The sequence below is a fragment of the Zootoca vivipara genome, chromosome 9, assembly GCF_965207765.1.
Source record: "Zootoca vivipara chromosome 9, rZooViv2.hap1.1, whole genome shotgun sequence".
NCBI classification, from domain to species: Eukaryota; Metazoa; Chordata; class Lepidosauria; order Squamata; family Lacertidae; genus Zootoca; species Zootoca vivipara.
This window is the reverse complement of record NC_142592.1, coordinates 5,431,558-5,449,161: the sequence shown is the minus strand read 5'-3', so window position 1 is coordinate 5,449,161 and position 17,604 is coordinate 5,431,558. Positions and strand designations below refer to the sequence as shown.

At 42.4% G+C, this 17,604-nt stretch overlaps 1 protein-coding gene across 3 annotated transcripts in view; it reads left to right on the top strand.

Annotated features, from left to right (window-relative positions):
* PHTF2 (putative homeodomain transcription factor 2) overlaps positions 1-7,014 on the top strand; it is a 67,136-nt gene extending 60,122 nt beyond the window's left edge. For all 3 annotated transcript variants that reach the window (XM_035126715.3, XM_060279517.2, XM_060279516.2), the window contains 3 exons: positions 352-447; positions 2,245-2,370; positions 4,148-7,014. In XM_035126715.3, the coding sequence (XP_034982606.3) occupies positions 352-447; positions 2,245-2,370; positions 4,148-4,168 (243 nt within the window). In that variant the 3' untranslated portion in view covers positions 4,169-7,014. The remainder of the gene's footprint in view (positions 1-351; positions 448-2,244; positions 2,371-4,147) is intronic.
* Positions 7,015-17,604: the final 10,590 nt, after the last annotated feature.

The following is a 17,604-nucleotide window of genomic DNA, read 5'->3' as shown; positions in this document are numbered from 1 at the left end:
GGTGAATTGTGACCCGCAAAAGGGTTTTCTCAGCTGTGACGCCCTGTGGTTTCAATGCCTTCCCAGAGCAGGTGGCCTGGCACCAACTTTGATATTTTTTAAACTTTTGACAGCACATTGTGTAGCTTGTTTTAACTGATATTTTTACTGTTCTATTCAATTTTACCGGCTGTGGCTTTCTTGTTTCCAATTTAGTTAAAAACAATAATGATTATACACTTTCCTGGGAACCTTACATTGAAGTGTACATTTTTGTTAGCTGATAGTGAGAAAGAAACTTCAGAGTTTTAGAAGCGTACTGGCAATTGGGCAGTGAATTATTTTTACAAAATTCAACCTATTTTTGATTAGATCAATTTGTACTTGAAAATGGAAAAGAAGCCGAACAAGAAAGAAGAACTGACATTAGTGAACAATGTTTTGAAACTTGCTACAAAATTACTCAAGGTAAGAATAAACATGGACTATAAGTATACTTACTTAAAAATAAATGCTGCTTAATAAGTTATTTTGTTATGCTGCTTCTTATTCCTCTACCTGACAGTTCAATTTATTGATTGATTGAAAAAATTAGATCCTGCCATTTGTACCCCAAAAGGTGCCGAAGTGTACTAATAACTAAATAAAGAAAATGCATAGTGACCATTAAAATAAAAAATAATAGAAAGAATAGTAAAATAGCTACACCCAAACTTCAGAATATAACATATAGGATTTGGTGATCTGTTTGACGGCTGCTTGATGCTTACAAATAAAACTTGGTTGTCAAGGTCTTTAAAATCACTTTGGCTGATTTCAAACTGCAAGTATGAATAACTGGTTAAGCATTTATATGTGGGGAAATGGTATCGCAGTTGCATACACTATCCACTATTTATGTACCCATTTTTCTGATACCTCAAAGTGTTAACAAGTTCATATAAACTCGCTGAACAAGTGCTGATGCTGTAGCGAGAGTATGTAAGTGTGTGTGTTCCTTGCCCACACCTCCAAAATAAAGGAATGAGTGCTGTGCTGTTGTTTTCTCAGTGCAAGTACTCAGAACAGTTGTTTTCAGTCCTCCATGTGATCTTGGGTTGCAGCCCTTTATTAAAAGCAGGAAATTCAGGGCCTGTACCTTGGAGGCAATGCTTTGTCTCCCAAATATTTTATTTTCAGTTACCACCCCCACATAAGAGGTGAAAGTTATATGACTATGGAAACTTGCAAATTGCTCAAGACCCCACACACTGCACCCCCACACTCTGCCCATGTGGGAACGCTCAAGAGTCGTTACAGCCAAGTAATGTTCAAGTAGATGTGCATTATATTGCACATCAGACTTCAGGATGTACTTAGGTACCTGAAGAATCTTCGCTGAGTGGCCCAGACAGATTTCACCACCTGTGGAATTATTTTTAACAGACATTCTATATGATATTTTTAGAATCTGCCATCCAATGCAGCTTCTCAGTCAAAGGTGTCCTCTCCAAGATTTGGCATAAATGCAAGAAGTTATTTCAGTCAGGTGCATATACATGAACTGCTTGGTAAAAGGTAAAGGTAAAGGACCCCTGACAGCTAAGTCCAGTCGCGAATGACTCGGGTTGCGGCGCTCATCTTGCTTTACTGACTGAGGGAGCCGATGTTTGTCCGCAGACGTTTTTCCAGGTCATGTGGCCAGCATGACTAAGCCGTTTCTGGCAAACCAGAGCAGCACACAGAAATGCCGTTTACCTTCCCGCTGGAGCGGTACCTATTTATCTACTTGCACTTTGACGTGCTTTCGAACTGCTAGGTTGGCAGGAGCTGGGACCGAGCAATGGGAGCTCACCCCATCCCGGGGATTTGAACTGCTGACCTTCCGATCGGCAAGCCCTAGGCTCTGTGGTTTACACTACAGCACCACCTGTATCCCTGAATGCTTGGACACCCCTCCCCCCAACTTACTGAGAAGCCATTCAGTAAGAATGGCTATACTGTTGTCCATGATTAGTTTGAGGCCTATTAGTAGTTCTCACTTTCCCTAAAAACAGATGGTTGTTTACATGCTAAGCATATTATGTGCATAGCCCAATGGCTCCAGCAGCAGCTCCATATGAAAGTCATTGCAGCCATGGCATTTTTTTGGGGGGGGGGGGAGATGTTCAGGGAAGGACCACTCCTCCTAAAGCATCAACCTAGTAAGCCACTAATGTGGTATCTCCTCCAGCTAAGTGAAAATTCACAGGCCTCCACTTATGTGAATATATTTCTCATTCCTAGGAACTGGACAGCCCCTTCAGGTTATACGGATTGACAATGAATCCTCTGCTTTATAACATCACTCAAGTTGTCATTCTATCTGCTGTTTCTGGTGTTATCAGTGACTTGCTTGGATTTAATCTAAAGGTATTAAATGTTTTTCACTATTTCTGCCTTAATTAGTAATTTTGGCTGGTGTTTTTTTATAAAAAAAAGAAATCCATTGTTTAACGTAATTCATTCTTATCAAAAGTACTGGTTTTCTCTTTGAGTCAGTTGTGTTATATAAAACAGGCAAACATATTACACGTTTTGGGAACTTCTTAAATATTTGCATTACAGTGGAACCTTGGTTTATGAACACCTCAGTTTACGAATTTTCGGTTTACGAACGCCGCGGACCCATCTGGAACGGATTAATTCACTTTCCATTACTTTCAATGGGAAAGTTCGCTTCAGTTTATGAACGCTTCAGTTTATGAACAGACTTCCGGAACCAATTGTGTTCATAAACCGAGGTACCACTGTAGTGTATTTGCCTGAAAACCAGAATAATTATCCTGGAATACTGTTATGACAACATGATTTGTGATACTGCCTTGGTTCACTGGTAAGTACACCGCACAATGAATATTTATTTGCAGCTCAAGGCATATTAAAATGAAGCCACACAGTGCCGTGTTTTAATAGTGACCTAACTAAAATAGCAATTGCTAAAAAGAGCAAATAGCATTTTTTCTGCTGGTTTGTGGAATCATTGCATCAGCCTATTCTCAATTTTGGTTTTTATTAAAGTTAATCTTTCCTTGGGGCAACCCATGAAAACCCCTCTACAATAGTTCAGAATGACATGAGTTGCTTCAGATTTTTGTACAATGGCATACTATTGTGTACAATTGAGGGGAGGAGCATTCGTCAGTGGCAGAGCACATGCTTTTTAGGTAGGTGATCTTCATTGAAAGGAAATGGATAGCACAGATGGGAAAGACCAATTTAAGGACTTAGACCAGGTGTGGGGAACCCCTGTTCTCTCCCCCCCCCAGTTCTTGAGGGAAGGAGAAGGCTACTTGCTTTGGCTATGTGTGCTTCAAGAGCAGCAGTGAGCAAAAGAGTTGGTTTCTCCCTCCCATCAGCCCACTGCTCTCCTCTTCAACCTCTGCTTTGTCCCCCTTGCCTTGCTTCGGGGATGGTGGAAGGTTGATTCTGGTACATGAGAAAGCTCCCCAGCACAAAGCAGAACTGACAGTCCCCCACACTAGCTGTGCTAAGATTGAGCTTTGAAGTCCTGGCTTTGGGACTTCAAAGCATGACATCATTTGTTCAAATTTGACTTGCAGTGCAGATAGTGGTAAGGATCTGATGCACAGAGCCTAAAAGGTTCCCTTACATAGAGAGCTACTACCAATCATAGTAGACAATAGTAGGGTAGATGATCAATGCTCTGACTCAATATAAGATAGCTGTGTATGTGTGTGTGTGTGTGTGTGTGCGTGCGCATGTGTGTGTGTGTGTCAGAGATATACTGTATTTCATGGTTGATTACCTTTTGACATTTTTTTTAGCCATAGCTTTCTTCCACATGTTAGCAGATCGCTTAAATACTGAGAGCCAGTGTGGGTGTAGGTGTTTAGAGTATTGGACTAGGACTTGGAAGACCAGCGGTTGAATCCACACTCAGCCATTAAGTTCACTGGGTGACTTTGAACCAGTCACTGTCTCACAGCCAAACCTCCCTCACAGGGTGGTTGTGAGATTCAAATGGGGAGAGGTGAATCGTGCACACCCCCTTGTGTTCCTTGGAGGAAAAGGTAGTATATAAACATAATAAATACACAAACTTATTGACAAGCTAAGCACAGCATAAAACCAAAAACCTGCAGTTGATCTTATTTCTAAATATGTTTTCTTCTTCTTTAATCTTCAGCTCTGGAAGATCAAATCCTGACATTTTTTCTAAAAAAGGGAAAATGGACACAATCCTTTGGAGAAGAGAACTGATCGACTAAGCTGCCTCAAAGCAGTTGCTGATTCTTTATTTCAGAAGTTTCGATCTCTACATGGATTATCATTTGCAAAGTTGAAGTGTTTACATCTGACTGTCTTGTGCAATCTTAATATTTATTTTACCTTTTCATTTTTGTAAATTTTATTTTAGCTGACATTGTATTTCATTTTGAAACATTAATATACTTTGGTTATTGAGAGGGTCAAAAAAATGGATATCCAGATACTTGAGATCCTGGCAATTGGTCACACTAAATTGCTCAAATATGCTTCATCTGTTGTGAAAGGTGAAGCTCTAATGCTAGGCTTTTATACTTCAGAATTTCTTGTTACATCAATGTCATGCTGAAGTCACTTTATTGAACATGTATTATAAAATGTTTAAAACATTTTATTTTGTACCTTCCTTTCAGGGGTAGTATCAGAGCACCAGCATATTGTTGGTTACAGTAGAAAGTGACGTTTACTGTAATTACAATGCAGTAGGCCAGGTTAACTACATTTTAATATAGATATATATATATAAATGCTAGAGCCAGCACGTTTCTTACTGAAGCGATTCCAGGATCCTAAATATATTGTTCTGAAGTTTTAAGCATTGTTGAAGATTATTAAGGTATTACATAGCAGGTCAACAAGTGCTCTTTGATAACATTTTTATTGGAGCAATAACTGTAAACTGTTACTGTGCTGTAAGATATTTTGATAAAAATTAGCTATAGTATTTATTTGAGACACTGGGCTGTTTGCACAGTTCTGACTGTGCCGCTCAATATGTGCACTTTTATTGTTACTTAAATAGTGATCTTTATATATACTAAATAGAATATATTATGGTGGACTATGGTGCAATAGTGTTACATTTGCAAGATCAATATATTATGTAGGAATGCTCTCCCATAGTACACTGTAGTATATGTGACTTATACCACACAGAGAATATAAAAAATTGTAAGATAAGCAACTTTTGAAATTGTAATTTTCAAAACTCAGTCTTAATCCTGTTTAGAAGGAAGCACTGGTTATTCAATTGAATCCTCTTGAGTTGCAAAAATGGACTATGGTTTTATCCATATGTGCTTGGGAGTAAATCCCACTGAACTTAAACACTGGCTTAGCTTGCTGTTTACTCAGAAGTGAGTCCGAATGTTCATTGGGTTTACTTCCAGGTAAGTGTGCAGCCTGCAGTGATTTCAGCAGGATGCTTTTAGGACTGATGCCAGATCATGACCATGTCGTATCTCTTTTTATTTAATTTCCAAAAGACGTAAGCTGCATTTCTGTATATCCCCCCCCCCCCAGGAATAAGCCCCACCGACATCACTAGGGCTTCATATAGGGCTGCACTTTACAGATAACATTAGCCGGTGTTCTCTTTAGCAACAAGTAACTAATTTTAAATTATGAAGTGGAAGTGCTCAGTTTGAACACCGATGACACCTATAACCGAGCCACTGTGATCTAGCAAAGTGCTGCTTCAGATGCTCTGTGCCTACCCGAGACCTCTGGGATTGTACCATTCTCTTCAGTGGAGTGGCCAAATTTACACGCACAAATATATATATTTGCCTCTCCCTTAAGTGGATGAATAATCCTCATGCTCAGTGTATGTATTGGAGCACACAGGATTCCGGATGAAAGGAAGGGCATCTGTACAGCTATTGGTTCACTATGTTGACTGTCTCTCCATTTCCCTTCCAATATGGCTTGGCTGAAAATTTTATAGAGCTGTCAATTTGAGCTACGAAGTGTGATTTAAAACGTCATGTCAAAAGGGACAAAGCTATCATGTTGAGCGTACATATAATATTCTGAACTGGATATTGTGTGAATTGTGCTTATTCTTTCAAAAACATCTGTTGGACTGTAAACAATAGAAAATAATGTAGCTGATCTGAAGAAAATAATAATGAAACCTTCCAAAACTCCCAATTCCAGAATTATTGCAATACAGTATATACTTGTGTGGTATAAGGTATTTTTTATATATAAAGCAACACAAACATTTTATATTTTATTTGTTTCTGTACTAATGTTTAATAATGTTAATAATGACCAAAGTGCATTCTGTTATTGTTGGGTTTTTCACCCCCCCCAATGAATGTATTACTGGAGCTTTAAGAACATGCTATGTCTAGTTTATAATGTACAAAACTTAGGTTCTGTGATCTCTTGTTCTTCTTCTATGTTGTCTGATGTTGGGATTGTTGTTTAGGAATTGCCTATTTTATATCACCCCTCCCCCCCCTCAATATGGTACAGGCCTGCACAGAACTAAATTTTGCACAGAATACATTTTAAGAATAAAAAAGGAACAGTTTGAGTTGTGTAGGGGTAAAGAATGACTGTTTCCACAGTCTGCCACTCTTCCCCCCCCCCTTTCAATTAAAAAGTTGTTTTAAGAATTAAAATGTTTTTAGACACTTAAAGTTGACTATGATCTCGTTAAAGAGGAGAAGCAATTTGACTGCAAAGAAGTTTGATTGTAACTACACTATACCTCAGCAACTAGCAGTATGCTAGATTGTTGCACTAATTAGGACAGCATGCGAAAACCTAGAAATGAGCACTCCCAATAAAAACAGGTGTGTTTTAAATGGTTGCCATTTTGTACATCAATCATGCAAGTGAACTGTTAAGTGTGTTTTACATCCCTTATATGGAAAAAATAGACGTGAGCAAAAAAGTGGCAGATCTTGTGTGCAAACTGTTTCTGACACATGTTTGTAATAGACAGCATGATCAGGCTTGGAATAAAACAGTCTGTGGCTGATGGTATTAAACAAAGCATTGGATTGCGTTTTTATTGTAACAAAATTAGCAGGTGCCTTACAAAAAGCATAAAGTCGTAAAATACAATTTCAGTACAATTCAGTTGGAGGAGGAGAACGAAGACATTAATTCAGCACATCTTTTTGATTATGTAAAGCTTAGAAGCTCATATTTCAACGCCTAGTTTTTGCAGGAAGAAGGCTTATTAATTGGGATAGTCTAATCTACCTTGAGGGTCCTAATTAGAAAAGTGAAGTATTAAATATTGAAAAAGTAAACACACCATTAAAGTAATAAAGATAATAAACTACTGTAAAATAAAATACTAACCTTTAAAGTTTTTACAATCCTGTTTACATTTACCTGGGAGTAAGCTGAGTTGAGCATTGTTGCATTTCTGGGTAAACACCTATCTTATGTAGTGCAGGAGTACCTTATCTCAAGAAAGCGCAAGAATTGCGTAAGTTATAAAATGGGTGTATATATCCTGGCATGTGAAGACTGGCATGTCGTCATCCCCATATCAGGTAATAGCAGGCACCTGATCTATAAGTGGAAGGAACACACACTGTCTTTAATTGCCCTGTTCCAACAGGAAATCAGTTGAAAGTGCCGCTTGGCAGCTAAGTTGAAAAGTATGATCCAGGAGTTGGGATTGAATACTTTCGAATGCAGCCATCTGTCATTGCAGAGCACAGGAGGCAGTGTGGAGGTGGAAAAGGTCCTTTCCCTTGGAACAATAGAAGGCCGGTCATTCATGAACCTGAGCAGACCTGCACCAACATTTCAGCCCCAGAAAAATGGCCTTTCACCTTTTTGAATCGGAAGACGTAGTTTTCCCCCCTACATAATTAGTTTCCAAAAGTCTGCATATCTTTGCAGCTTTACAGACTCAAGGCTATTTCATATATTGCACCTTCCTATGCTAAAATTATTTGGCACTTTATTATTTATTGCAGACATAACCAGAATTGTGGAGGCTTACTTGCCGAAGTAAAGATAAGGCATGAATAATCCGATGAATTGCATACTGTTCTGTTTAAAAGGGGAAAGGGGAGATGAGTGCTTTTTTGCTAGCTTTCTGGGCAGAAATATCACCGACTGCTATTTGGTGTGAGAACCTAATATTAGAGCAACAGTATGGTACTATGTTTTTCTGGTTGCTGGGGGAAGCTGGGATTCTTTGACTGGTTTTCACTGAGGAATGGTGAATGATCTTGCCAGCTACGGTACTACCAATCCTTGCCTGCAGTTTGTATCCACAGCGGGAGAATGCTGGAAATCACTTCTGAGGCACCACAATTCATAAAGAAAACCACCAAAGCGGTCTCAAATTCCTCTGAATGTGAGGTTTTAACTAGGTGCAAAAAGACCTTTAAATATTCTTAAAAGGATTTTCCCTCCCTTTAGACAAAATTAAAATGGTGTATTTATTTTCAGTGTTTTAACAAACAATGGCCAAACTGTTCCCTTGTTGCATCTCATTTGACCTAATATAAATATTTTTTCTGTTTAGCAGCTGCAGCCTCCTTTTATTCTTGTTCAGTCCTTAGAAGTCATTATTTACTAACAGCTCCCAAATGAGTTTAATCTATCTGTTAATGAAAGTTATTTATGAGGTTACTGTCATTCTAGCGCAATCATAGCCCTAAACCCTAAGCACCGAAGACATGATCATGAATTAAATGAGTATCTTTTCTGTTTTTCTGAAAGTGCAGCCAAATGGGATGGAAGTCATCTTAAAAGCCCAAATGGCTGCTTTTCTATGTAAACTCAAGCTGACAGCCCAACAGAGCATTTATAGGATTTGAACCCCCTCTTCGCCTTTACTACTAAAAGTCACCATCAGCAATCGGTTCCTGCTTAATCCATACTCTACTGCCGAGAGGCGATTTTGAACAACATCAGTTTTTCTTCTTTGAAATGGGTATAATAATAATTTATTATTTATACCCTGCCCATCTGGCTGAGTCTCCCCAGCCACTCTGGGTGGCTCCCAATTGAATATTAAAACAATACAGCATTAAATATTAAAAGCTTTGTGATGCCCCCCAATGTAAACCAAAACAAACTTCTTTGAAGGGGTACTGCTAGGGACAGAACTATGCTGTTAAACACCTGTTAAAACTAAAGGTTACAGTTCTTAGCAGAACAAAACCCAGGTTAAATCCTGAGTTTAAATGAGGCTTCTAAGTCCAATCGATTCATTCTAACTTGATATCCACTCCACGGTGTTCTTCGTCTTCGAAAGACTCTGCCACTATTCCATCTCACACTGTGTGATTACAAAATGGGTCCCGGTGCAAAGCTATGCATCTAGGGTTTACAGAGGCTGCAGTTGAGTTTTAGGGTGCAAATGGACTTCAGTTTTCAAATCCTTCTACCATACATTCAATTCACGAGGGGAGGGGGCAGGTTCAGAGAGAGGCATCATTGCATAGATGGGCAGCTTTTGGAATCAAATCAGATGCCTGACCTGGGAAACCAGCCAATCTGCAAGCTAAAAGGCTGCACCTTTTACAATCCCCTTTTGCCACAGCCCTGGTATGTTCTTATCATACAAGTTGCCAACTTGCATTTATTCTTATTTCTTTGCTGTCTCCATTCATTTCAATACCCTTTTGCCTGTCTAGGATTGCCATATGTCTGGAATTTCTGAGACATAACTGGAATGCTGCAGTTGGCAGCATTGTCTGGGCGGAAATTGGGCAAATGTCTGGTAAAATCCAGACATACTTCAGCCCATGTTGGAAGTTACAAAAAAAAAAGAGCTAAAAAAAGAGCTAAAAAACAGCAATTAGTTTTCATTTTGCAACAACATTGGGCAAAAGAAAAGAAAAAGAAAAATGGTAAGAAAGCCCAACAACACGGTTTGAAATATGGCCACCCTACCTGTCACATATGGTAGCTGGATCTAGGCAGGGGACAAAGCAGATCATAGATTCTTACTTGGAAGTAAAATGAAATGCATTAAAGCTTGTTATGTTTACTTGAAGGTAAGATGTAAACTAAAAGTCCTTACCTGTGATCAGGGTTCACATTCTGGGGTCTTCACCATTTGGTCCAGAACCAGTTTTCTCATCTCTACTGCAACCTGCCCTTCTATCTCTTTGGCCTCAGCTCTCCTAAAGGCTCCTTCTGGAATCTAGCACTCCTCTTCTTCAGACCATCTTAGCTCTTTGCTTCAACTGATTTTAACAGCTGGGTTGGCTCCTCACTCTTCAGCTGCCGAATCTATTCACTGCCCACCCTGACCTTCAGCCAGGGCCCTCCTGCCAATGAACTTGTTTCTGATGAAATTCCAAACTCTCATTGGGCTATAGCAATGCCTGTTTCCATACTGAAATAGTGGTTGTTTTATGACTTCAGCCATGCCTGGATGAGACTTAATTTCTGCAGGGACTTCGGCACTGCTTAAGTTTGCCCTTATGCCAGGAGGAGGATGAGAATTATGACCCTGTTGATTCCAGTTCTTGGCAGTTTTTCATCAGTCATGGTATTCTGAGCCGACACATGGATATGATGCACTATCCTGCATTGGTTTTATTCCTACCTGGATGACTGTTTTCTGAAATTTATGGCTTCAGAAATGCCGGGTTGTTCGGGAAGACTTCTGTTTGACACCATGGCCTACTTTTGCTGAGGGGTCCCACTGGGTTCTATCTTGTGTCACATCTTCTTTAACAGCATAACACTGCCGCTTGAGGTCATCTGGAAGTTTGGGGCGAAATGTTCTCAACATGGAGATGACAATGTTCTTTCCTTTAAATTCAGATGAATGAAATGCCCACTAGCTGCAGTGGCAGAGGCCTAATAAACTGATACTCAGTTAAGACAAGAAGGAGTTATTGTAACTATTGTTAATCTGCCCAAGGCATTCCCCCGTCCCCCCCTCCAAGGAACATGCTCACCATTTAAGAGTCTTTAGTGATTCACCTTTCTCATTAGAAACTCAAGTTGTATCTATGAGTGGAGTGGCTTTTGTGAGCTTCAGCTGGTAAATGAACCCTGACCCTACCTAGACAGAGATAGCCTGGCCACAGTTATCCATGCTCTGGTTAACCTTCAGCTTAGACTACTGTAGTGCGATATACATGGGGCTGTCTTTGAAGGCTGCTCAGAAACTGCAGTTAGTCCAGAACGTGACTGCTGGCCTGGGCATTTTGATAATATTCTGCCTGTGTTAGAACCAGCACTCAGTCAATTTCTAGGCCCAATTCAAAGTGCTGGTCTTGAGCTTTGAAACCCTTCACAGCTTAGAATGAGAATAGTTTCAGGGCCATCTGTTTTTGTATGTATCTACCTGTGCATTGGGGACCCAGGTGGCGCTGTGAGCTAAACCACTGAGCCTAGGGCTTGCTGATCAGAAGGTCGGCGGTTCGAATCCCTGTGACAGGGTGAGCTCCCGTTGCTTGGTTCCAGCTCCTGCCAACCTAGCAGTTCGAAAGCACGTCAAAATGCAAGTAGATAAATAGGAACCGCTACAGCGGGAAGGTAAACAGCGTTTCCATGTGCTGCTCTGGTTTGCCAGAAGCGGCTTTGTCATGCTGGCCACATGACCTGGAAGCTATACGCCGGCTCCCTCGGCCAATAACGCGAGATGAGCGTGCAACCCCAAAGTCGGTCACGACTGGACCTAATGGTTAGGGGTCCCTTTACCTTTAGTTTTTACCTGTGCATTAAAATCTTCCTTGAATGGCCTCCTGCAGGCGTCTCTCCCATCTGAGGTGAGCTGGCTGGTTATCAAAGAGAGGATTTTCATGGTGGTGTTTCCTGAGCTGTGGAATGCTTTACCCAGAGAGATTCACGTGGCATCTATCTTGTTATCCTTTGGGTGCCAGGTGAAAGCCTTTTCATGTTCCCAAGCTTTTTAAATGGACTTCCTGCTGTCTGCTTTATGCCGCTTTGTGTGTTTGTGTGCAGCTTCACTCTTCTTAACCAATTTATTCTCATTATTTTCCACCGTGAGAATATAATTTAAGGATGGTATAAAAATACCCTCCTCCCTATGATAGAAGACAGATATATATCCTCCAGTTCATCTAGCAACTGGATGAAATTCCAGCTAGGGAAAGCATGTTGGTTGAAAATCAACAGAGATATAATGTTCTACAGCAAAGGCAATACTTTTAGCATAAGCCCAGCAGCTATTTGTTGGCTTGGCCCTGCCCAGCGGATCACGGCAGCACCAGGGCTGGTCTGCTATTATCCCTCTCCTTTGTTCACGTAGGCATGTCTAATCTGCAAAGCCCACCGCTGTAAGAGTTGGCCCTCTGGTGAACTTTCCATTTGAAGATTAATCCTACATCTGAGGGGGTTATCTTAGGGAAAGTGGGAGGGGAATGCTCTTCAGGCACAGAAGATTTAAATAGGGGATTTAGAAGGGGGGGAAGCAAAGAGATTTTATTTCCTGAGTTTTATAGCAATGCCAGCTGGTTGCCTATATTGTTATAACAGGGATGAGGAAACATACCCTCCCAGAGGGTATAGACTACAACTTCCATCATCCATGACCTCTGGCTGGACTTGTTGAGGCTGATGGGAGCTGTAATCCTGCGGGAAGGCCACAAGTTCCACAAGGTGCTTTTCATATTTCTGTTAATTCTGATGCAAATTAAAATGAGCCTAAAGCCTGGTTTACTTATTCTGCAGCTGACCACATAGGGATAATTTCTCCTTGCCAGTCCTTCACCTGCTAGGGTTTTAAAAATAAAGTACCGTAGGAAGGCAGATCCACCAACACTTACTGACACCTGCATCTGACTTGATCAAACACATGAGTCAGCTGGACAGAGTCTTACCCACTATGGTGAGGGCAGCAGTGGCATAACTGGGGGGGGGAGAGAGCAACGACCCCCCCTCACAATGGGAGCACTGTGCTCACTAAGACAGGAAGGGGGGGTGCAAACCAGCAGCACGCTTGGGGGAGACGTTTCGGCAGCAGCCCTGCAGTTGCATCTAAATTTGCACCTATACCTATAAATTAGCAAATGCAACTTTTATGCATATCCTTTGGTGATATGTTTGTGGCCACCCTGCTTGAAGGAGAGAACATGTCTGGAGAGTTGCAGAAGGAAGAAAAGGGAGTAAATGACTTTGATGAAGGAATAGAGAGGATGCTCAATCAGATCTGCAGATGACACCAAACTGGGTGGGATAGCTAATACCACAGAATCAGGATTCCATATGAATGTAACAGATTAAAGGATTAACAAAAGGAAATCCAACAAGGACAAAGGGAAGGTTCTACACTTAGGCAGGAATGACCAGGTACGCAAATATAGGGTGGGAGACACACCTGACTTGCCAGTAGTGCATGTGAAAAGGATCTAGGTGTCTTAGACCACAAGCTTAATGTACATCAACAGTGAAATACTGCAGCAGCAGCAGCAGCAGCAGGAAAAATCAAAACAAAAAAAGCCTAATGCAATTTAAGGCTGCATCAGCAGAAGCACAGTGTTCCAATCAAGGAAAGTAATAGTACTACTTTATACTGAAACCAATGAGATTTCAAAGGGCTTAACTTTGGAAGGTTCACGTACAAAATTGCTCCTTACTATTCTTGCCTCTTTTTGAATATTAAACTTTCCTGCCTCTGAACTGAATCAGATCTCCACGACCCCTGGTATTACAGGACATTGGGTAGGATTCATTCACCTCCAAATAGGTTTCAAGTGGGGGAGCGGGGAATAAGAATTTGTTTCAATGCTTAATTTCAGCTATGGCTGTGTGGGATCCTAGAACTGAGGGAGAGTGTTTATTATTTTATTTTAAGTTTCCACAGAATTCTGCTTCTGGCCCACTGCTATCAGGCTACTACAACCAACTCACTTACATTTGAAATTAGAGAATTCCATTTTCATTGCAAAGGGTATGGATTCTCACCTGACAAGAAGTATATTGTCTGTTTATTATTTTATCTAAATGCCCAGTGGAAAGAACCAAACAGGATTTGAAAGTTTGCAAGTTCTTTCTAGTTTGGCTAACTGATCAAATAAAACAATGACATCACCTTCCAGATCTTTTAACACTTCCCCACTGCTGCCACCAGATGGCGCTGTGACCCAACAAAAGTCTAGAAGGCCAGCTTTTTGTATACATAGGGTTTCCTTCAGAAGAACTTACTGCTTTATTAGCCTCTAGTTAATACTACCACCTATTTGGTTTGTATCAGTAAAATATTGTAATTTTCATACAATTAAATACCACCACCCTGTCCTGGTTTCACAATTAAAAGTGAGATTAACACCAAGCGTGCGTCCATCAATGGAACTCTCTGCTCCAAAAGAGCAGATATTGCAGTGAGTAATGTGAAGTTGCCAAGTTGGATAGGAAGCATCCAGCCACCGCCTGCAAAAGAGCATGTAGATGAATGCACATTTCTGCTCATCTTGCACTGAATGGATGCCCCCTTCTGCTGTCTCTCTCAGGTCAAGAAAGCTGATTTATGTGCAAACCTGTTTGCGTGGGGATTGGACCCTTTATCACACGTATTTTCAAAAGTCTCTATTTGCACTACCTTATCCACCACCGGTGGGACCCAGGTGGCGCTGTGGGTTAAACCACAGAGTCTAGGGCTTGCTGATCAGAAGGTCGGCGGTTCGAATCCCTGCAACGGGGTGAGCTCCCGTTGCTCGGTCCCAGCTCCTGCCCACCTAGCAGTTCGAAAGCACCTCAAAGTGCAAGTAGATAAATAGGGACTGCTCTGGCGGGAAGGTAAACGGCGTTTCCGTGTGCTACTCTGGTTCGCCAGAAGCAGCTTTGTCATGCTGGCCACATGACCCGGAAGCTGTCTGCGGACAAATGCCTGCTCCCTCGGCCTATAGAGCGAGATGAGCGTCGCAACCCCAGAGTCAGACACGACTGGACCTGATGGTCAGGGGCCCCTTTACCTTTACCTTTTATCCACCACCAGCTGAGTTGGCTTCCCCCACGATTTAGGGGGCTGGTTCCACGCGATGCGCTGGTGTCACTTGGGGAAGGAAGGGATAAACTTCCCCAACCCACAAGTTGTGGTCTCAGTGACGAATCCCTTGTGCCAGGAATTCGAGGGTAAGTGCAGACATGGCTGCAGGCTACACATTTAGCAGAGTGTACAGTTTGAATCAGAGTTTTCAAATTGTTTGCCAATTGCAGGTGTTGAACAAGTGCTGATGTTGCATGCCTTCATTCTACTCAGCTGTCACAGCAAACAGTTTTTGCTTCAAGCCCCAGATAAAATGAAAAACACTATTTTTGTATAAAGTTGTTGCCAGAGGTTTTTTTCAGCCGGACCTCACTAGAAGTCAGTTCCGACACCTCTCAGGTGGGTGCCATTGCCATTATAAGAGAAGAAGGGAGGCATTTGTGGTGAGTTCCAGCACCTCTTTCTCCAGAAAAACAGGATTTGGCACTTAACTTTCCAAGTGCAGTTTCACTCAAGGCTGAGCTGAAATGTCCCCAATACCCTCAATACCACCCTCTCTGCAGTCAGCAGTTGGCAATTCTCCTTTTGGAGATTCTCAGGTGCAGCAGTGAAAGAAGGTAAAGCCAGCAGTGAAGTAGTCACCACTGGGTGTTATGTATTAAGTTAACTGCAGTATTCCTTCTGGCCACCGTGGCTGCAATTCTTACCCTGCCCACTGTGGCTGCAGTTCTCACTCAGGTCCACAACATGCAAATGAAGGATTGAGAGTGCTGTTCACGGATTGGGTAGCTAGGGGAATTTTGTTACTGTTGCAAGTTACTGAGTACTATATAAGCCAGTTGGCTAAGCTACTGTTCAGTCTGTACTCAGAGCTAGAATAAAGAGCTGGTTGTTTTGAGAGCTGTGTCTTCATCCTTCTTACCCACTATTCTACACTGGCGATGAAGGTGGGATCAGGATGCAGCAAGCCACAGCCAGAGCTGAATCATTGAGCTGAACACTTGAGAGCTGGAATCACTTAAGAGCTGAATCACTGCTGAGGCTAGCATCCATCCCTTCGCCATCCAGTCGGCATCAGGGAACCATGGCTTCGCTACTGCCTCTACCTCCATATTCTCCAGCAACTGAGTCCTGGCAGTCTTATATGGCCCATTTTGATTGCTATATCGAGGCAAACGGTTTTGACCACATATCAGACGATCGGAAGAGAGCCCTTTTCCTCACTGTCTGCGGCTCATAAGTTTTTGAAACAGCTCAGGCTCTCGTCGCACCAACTGCTGTGCAGACCACGCCTTGGGAGACACTGACAGAGAAGCTCAATGGTCACTACGCACCAACGGTATCAAGGATCGCTGCCCGCCATGCATTCCATCACCGGAACCAAGCCGAGGGGGAGACGATTAGCAACTACCTGTCTGCTCTCAGGAAGGCTGCTTACCATTGTGAGTTCAGAGACTTGGATGACGCCCTGCTTGATAGAATTGTGCGTGGTGTATGGGATGAAAAGCTGCAGCGCCGCCTACTTGCCAAGCCAGACCTCACCCTCAAGCAGGCCATTGATGAAGCCCAGGCCACGGAGCTGGCAAAGCACTCGACAGTTGAGATTCGCAAGGCCAACAGTCCAGTGGTTCCAAGGAAGCCGACCCCAGTCCACCATGGGAAAATCAGTGAATCAGAGAGCTCCTCGGAAGAAGAGGAAGATGTCTGCCGTGTTAAGCGGGAGCATTGAAAACTCAAAAAGCGGACAACGGACAAATCAGCCTGTGCAGGTTGTGGCGGTAACCACCCTCGATACAAATGCCGTTTCAGGGACGCCATCTGTCGACATTGCTCCCGTAATGAACACCTTGCAAGGGTCTGCCACTCGTCTACACCAGCAAACACACCCCCATCACCTGGAATAAAGAGGTCATCAGTAAGGTCCGTCAAAGAGAACTGCCACGCCGTCATCAACTCAGCGCACCTGAGCGGATCGTTGGTTGCGCTGAAGACTCCATGCGCCGGAAGATCTATATCACTGTGATTGTTGAGGGCAAACCTTGTGAAATGGAAGTTGACACAGGTTCTGCCATGTCCATCATCTCTTGGAGCACCATCAAAAGACTGGTTCCCAAGGTATCCAAGAGACAACTTGACTCCCATCACCTACACTTGAGAGACTATCAAGGAAATAGCATTCCAGTTGTAGGTGTGGGCAGTTTCAGGGTGGCCTACAAAGATTTTTCAGGCCCTCTGAAGCTAGTGGTGGTTGATGGAAATCGTCCCAGCCTGCTTGGACTGGACTGGTTCGCGTCCTTGGGTTTGGAAGTCACTGGCATCCACAACGTTTCACAGCTAGAAGTAGACGCTCTCCTCAACGAGTTTTCAGAAGTGTTTGATGGGACCTTGGGACAATATGTGGGGTCGCCCATATCGTTTAGCCTCGACCCATTAGTTGTGCCCATCAGGATCAAGCCACGACCTTAATACTAGGAGCAGGAATTTCTTCCAGTCAGACAGATCTTAAGCAGGATATGTAATCAGCTCTTGTAGGGCCGAGATGTTTGCACACCTGAGCCCCCCCGCCCGCGCCAATGGGTTCTCCTATGCAACCTTTCCCAATATGTCCCCATGCATTGACCATCCTGCAGACATCTTGTCTCATGAGCCCAACTGCAGGAACAGTTGTAGGAGAGGGGGAAGGGGAGATGTGACTATCT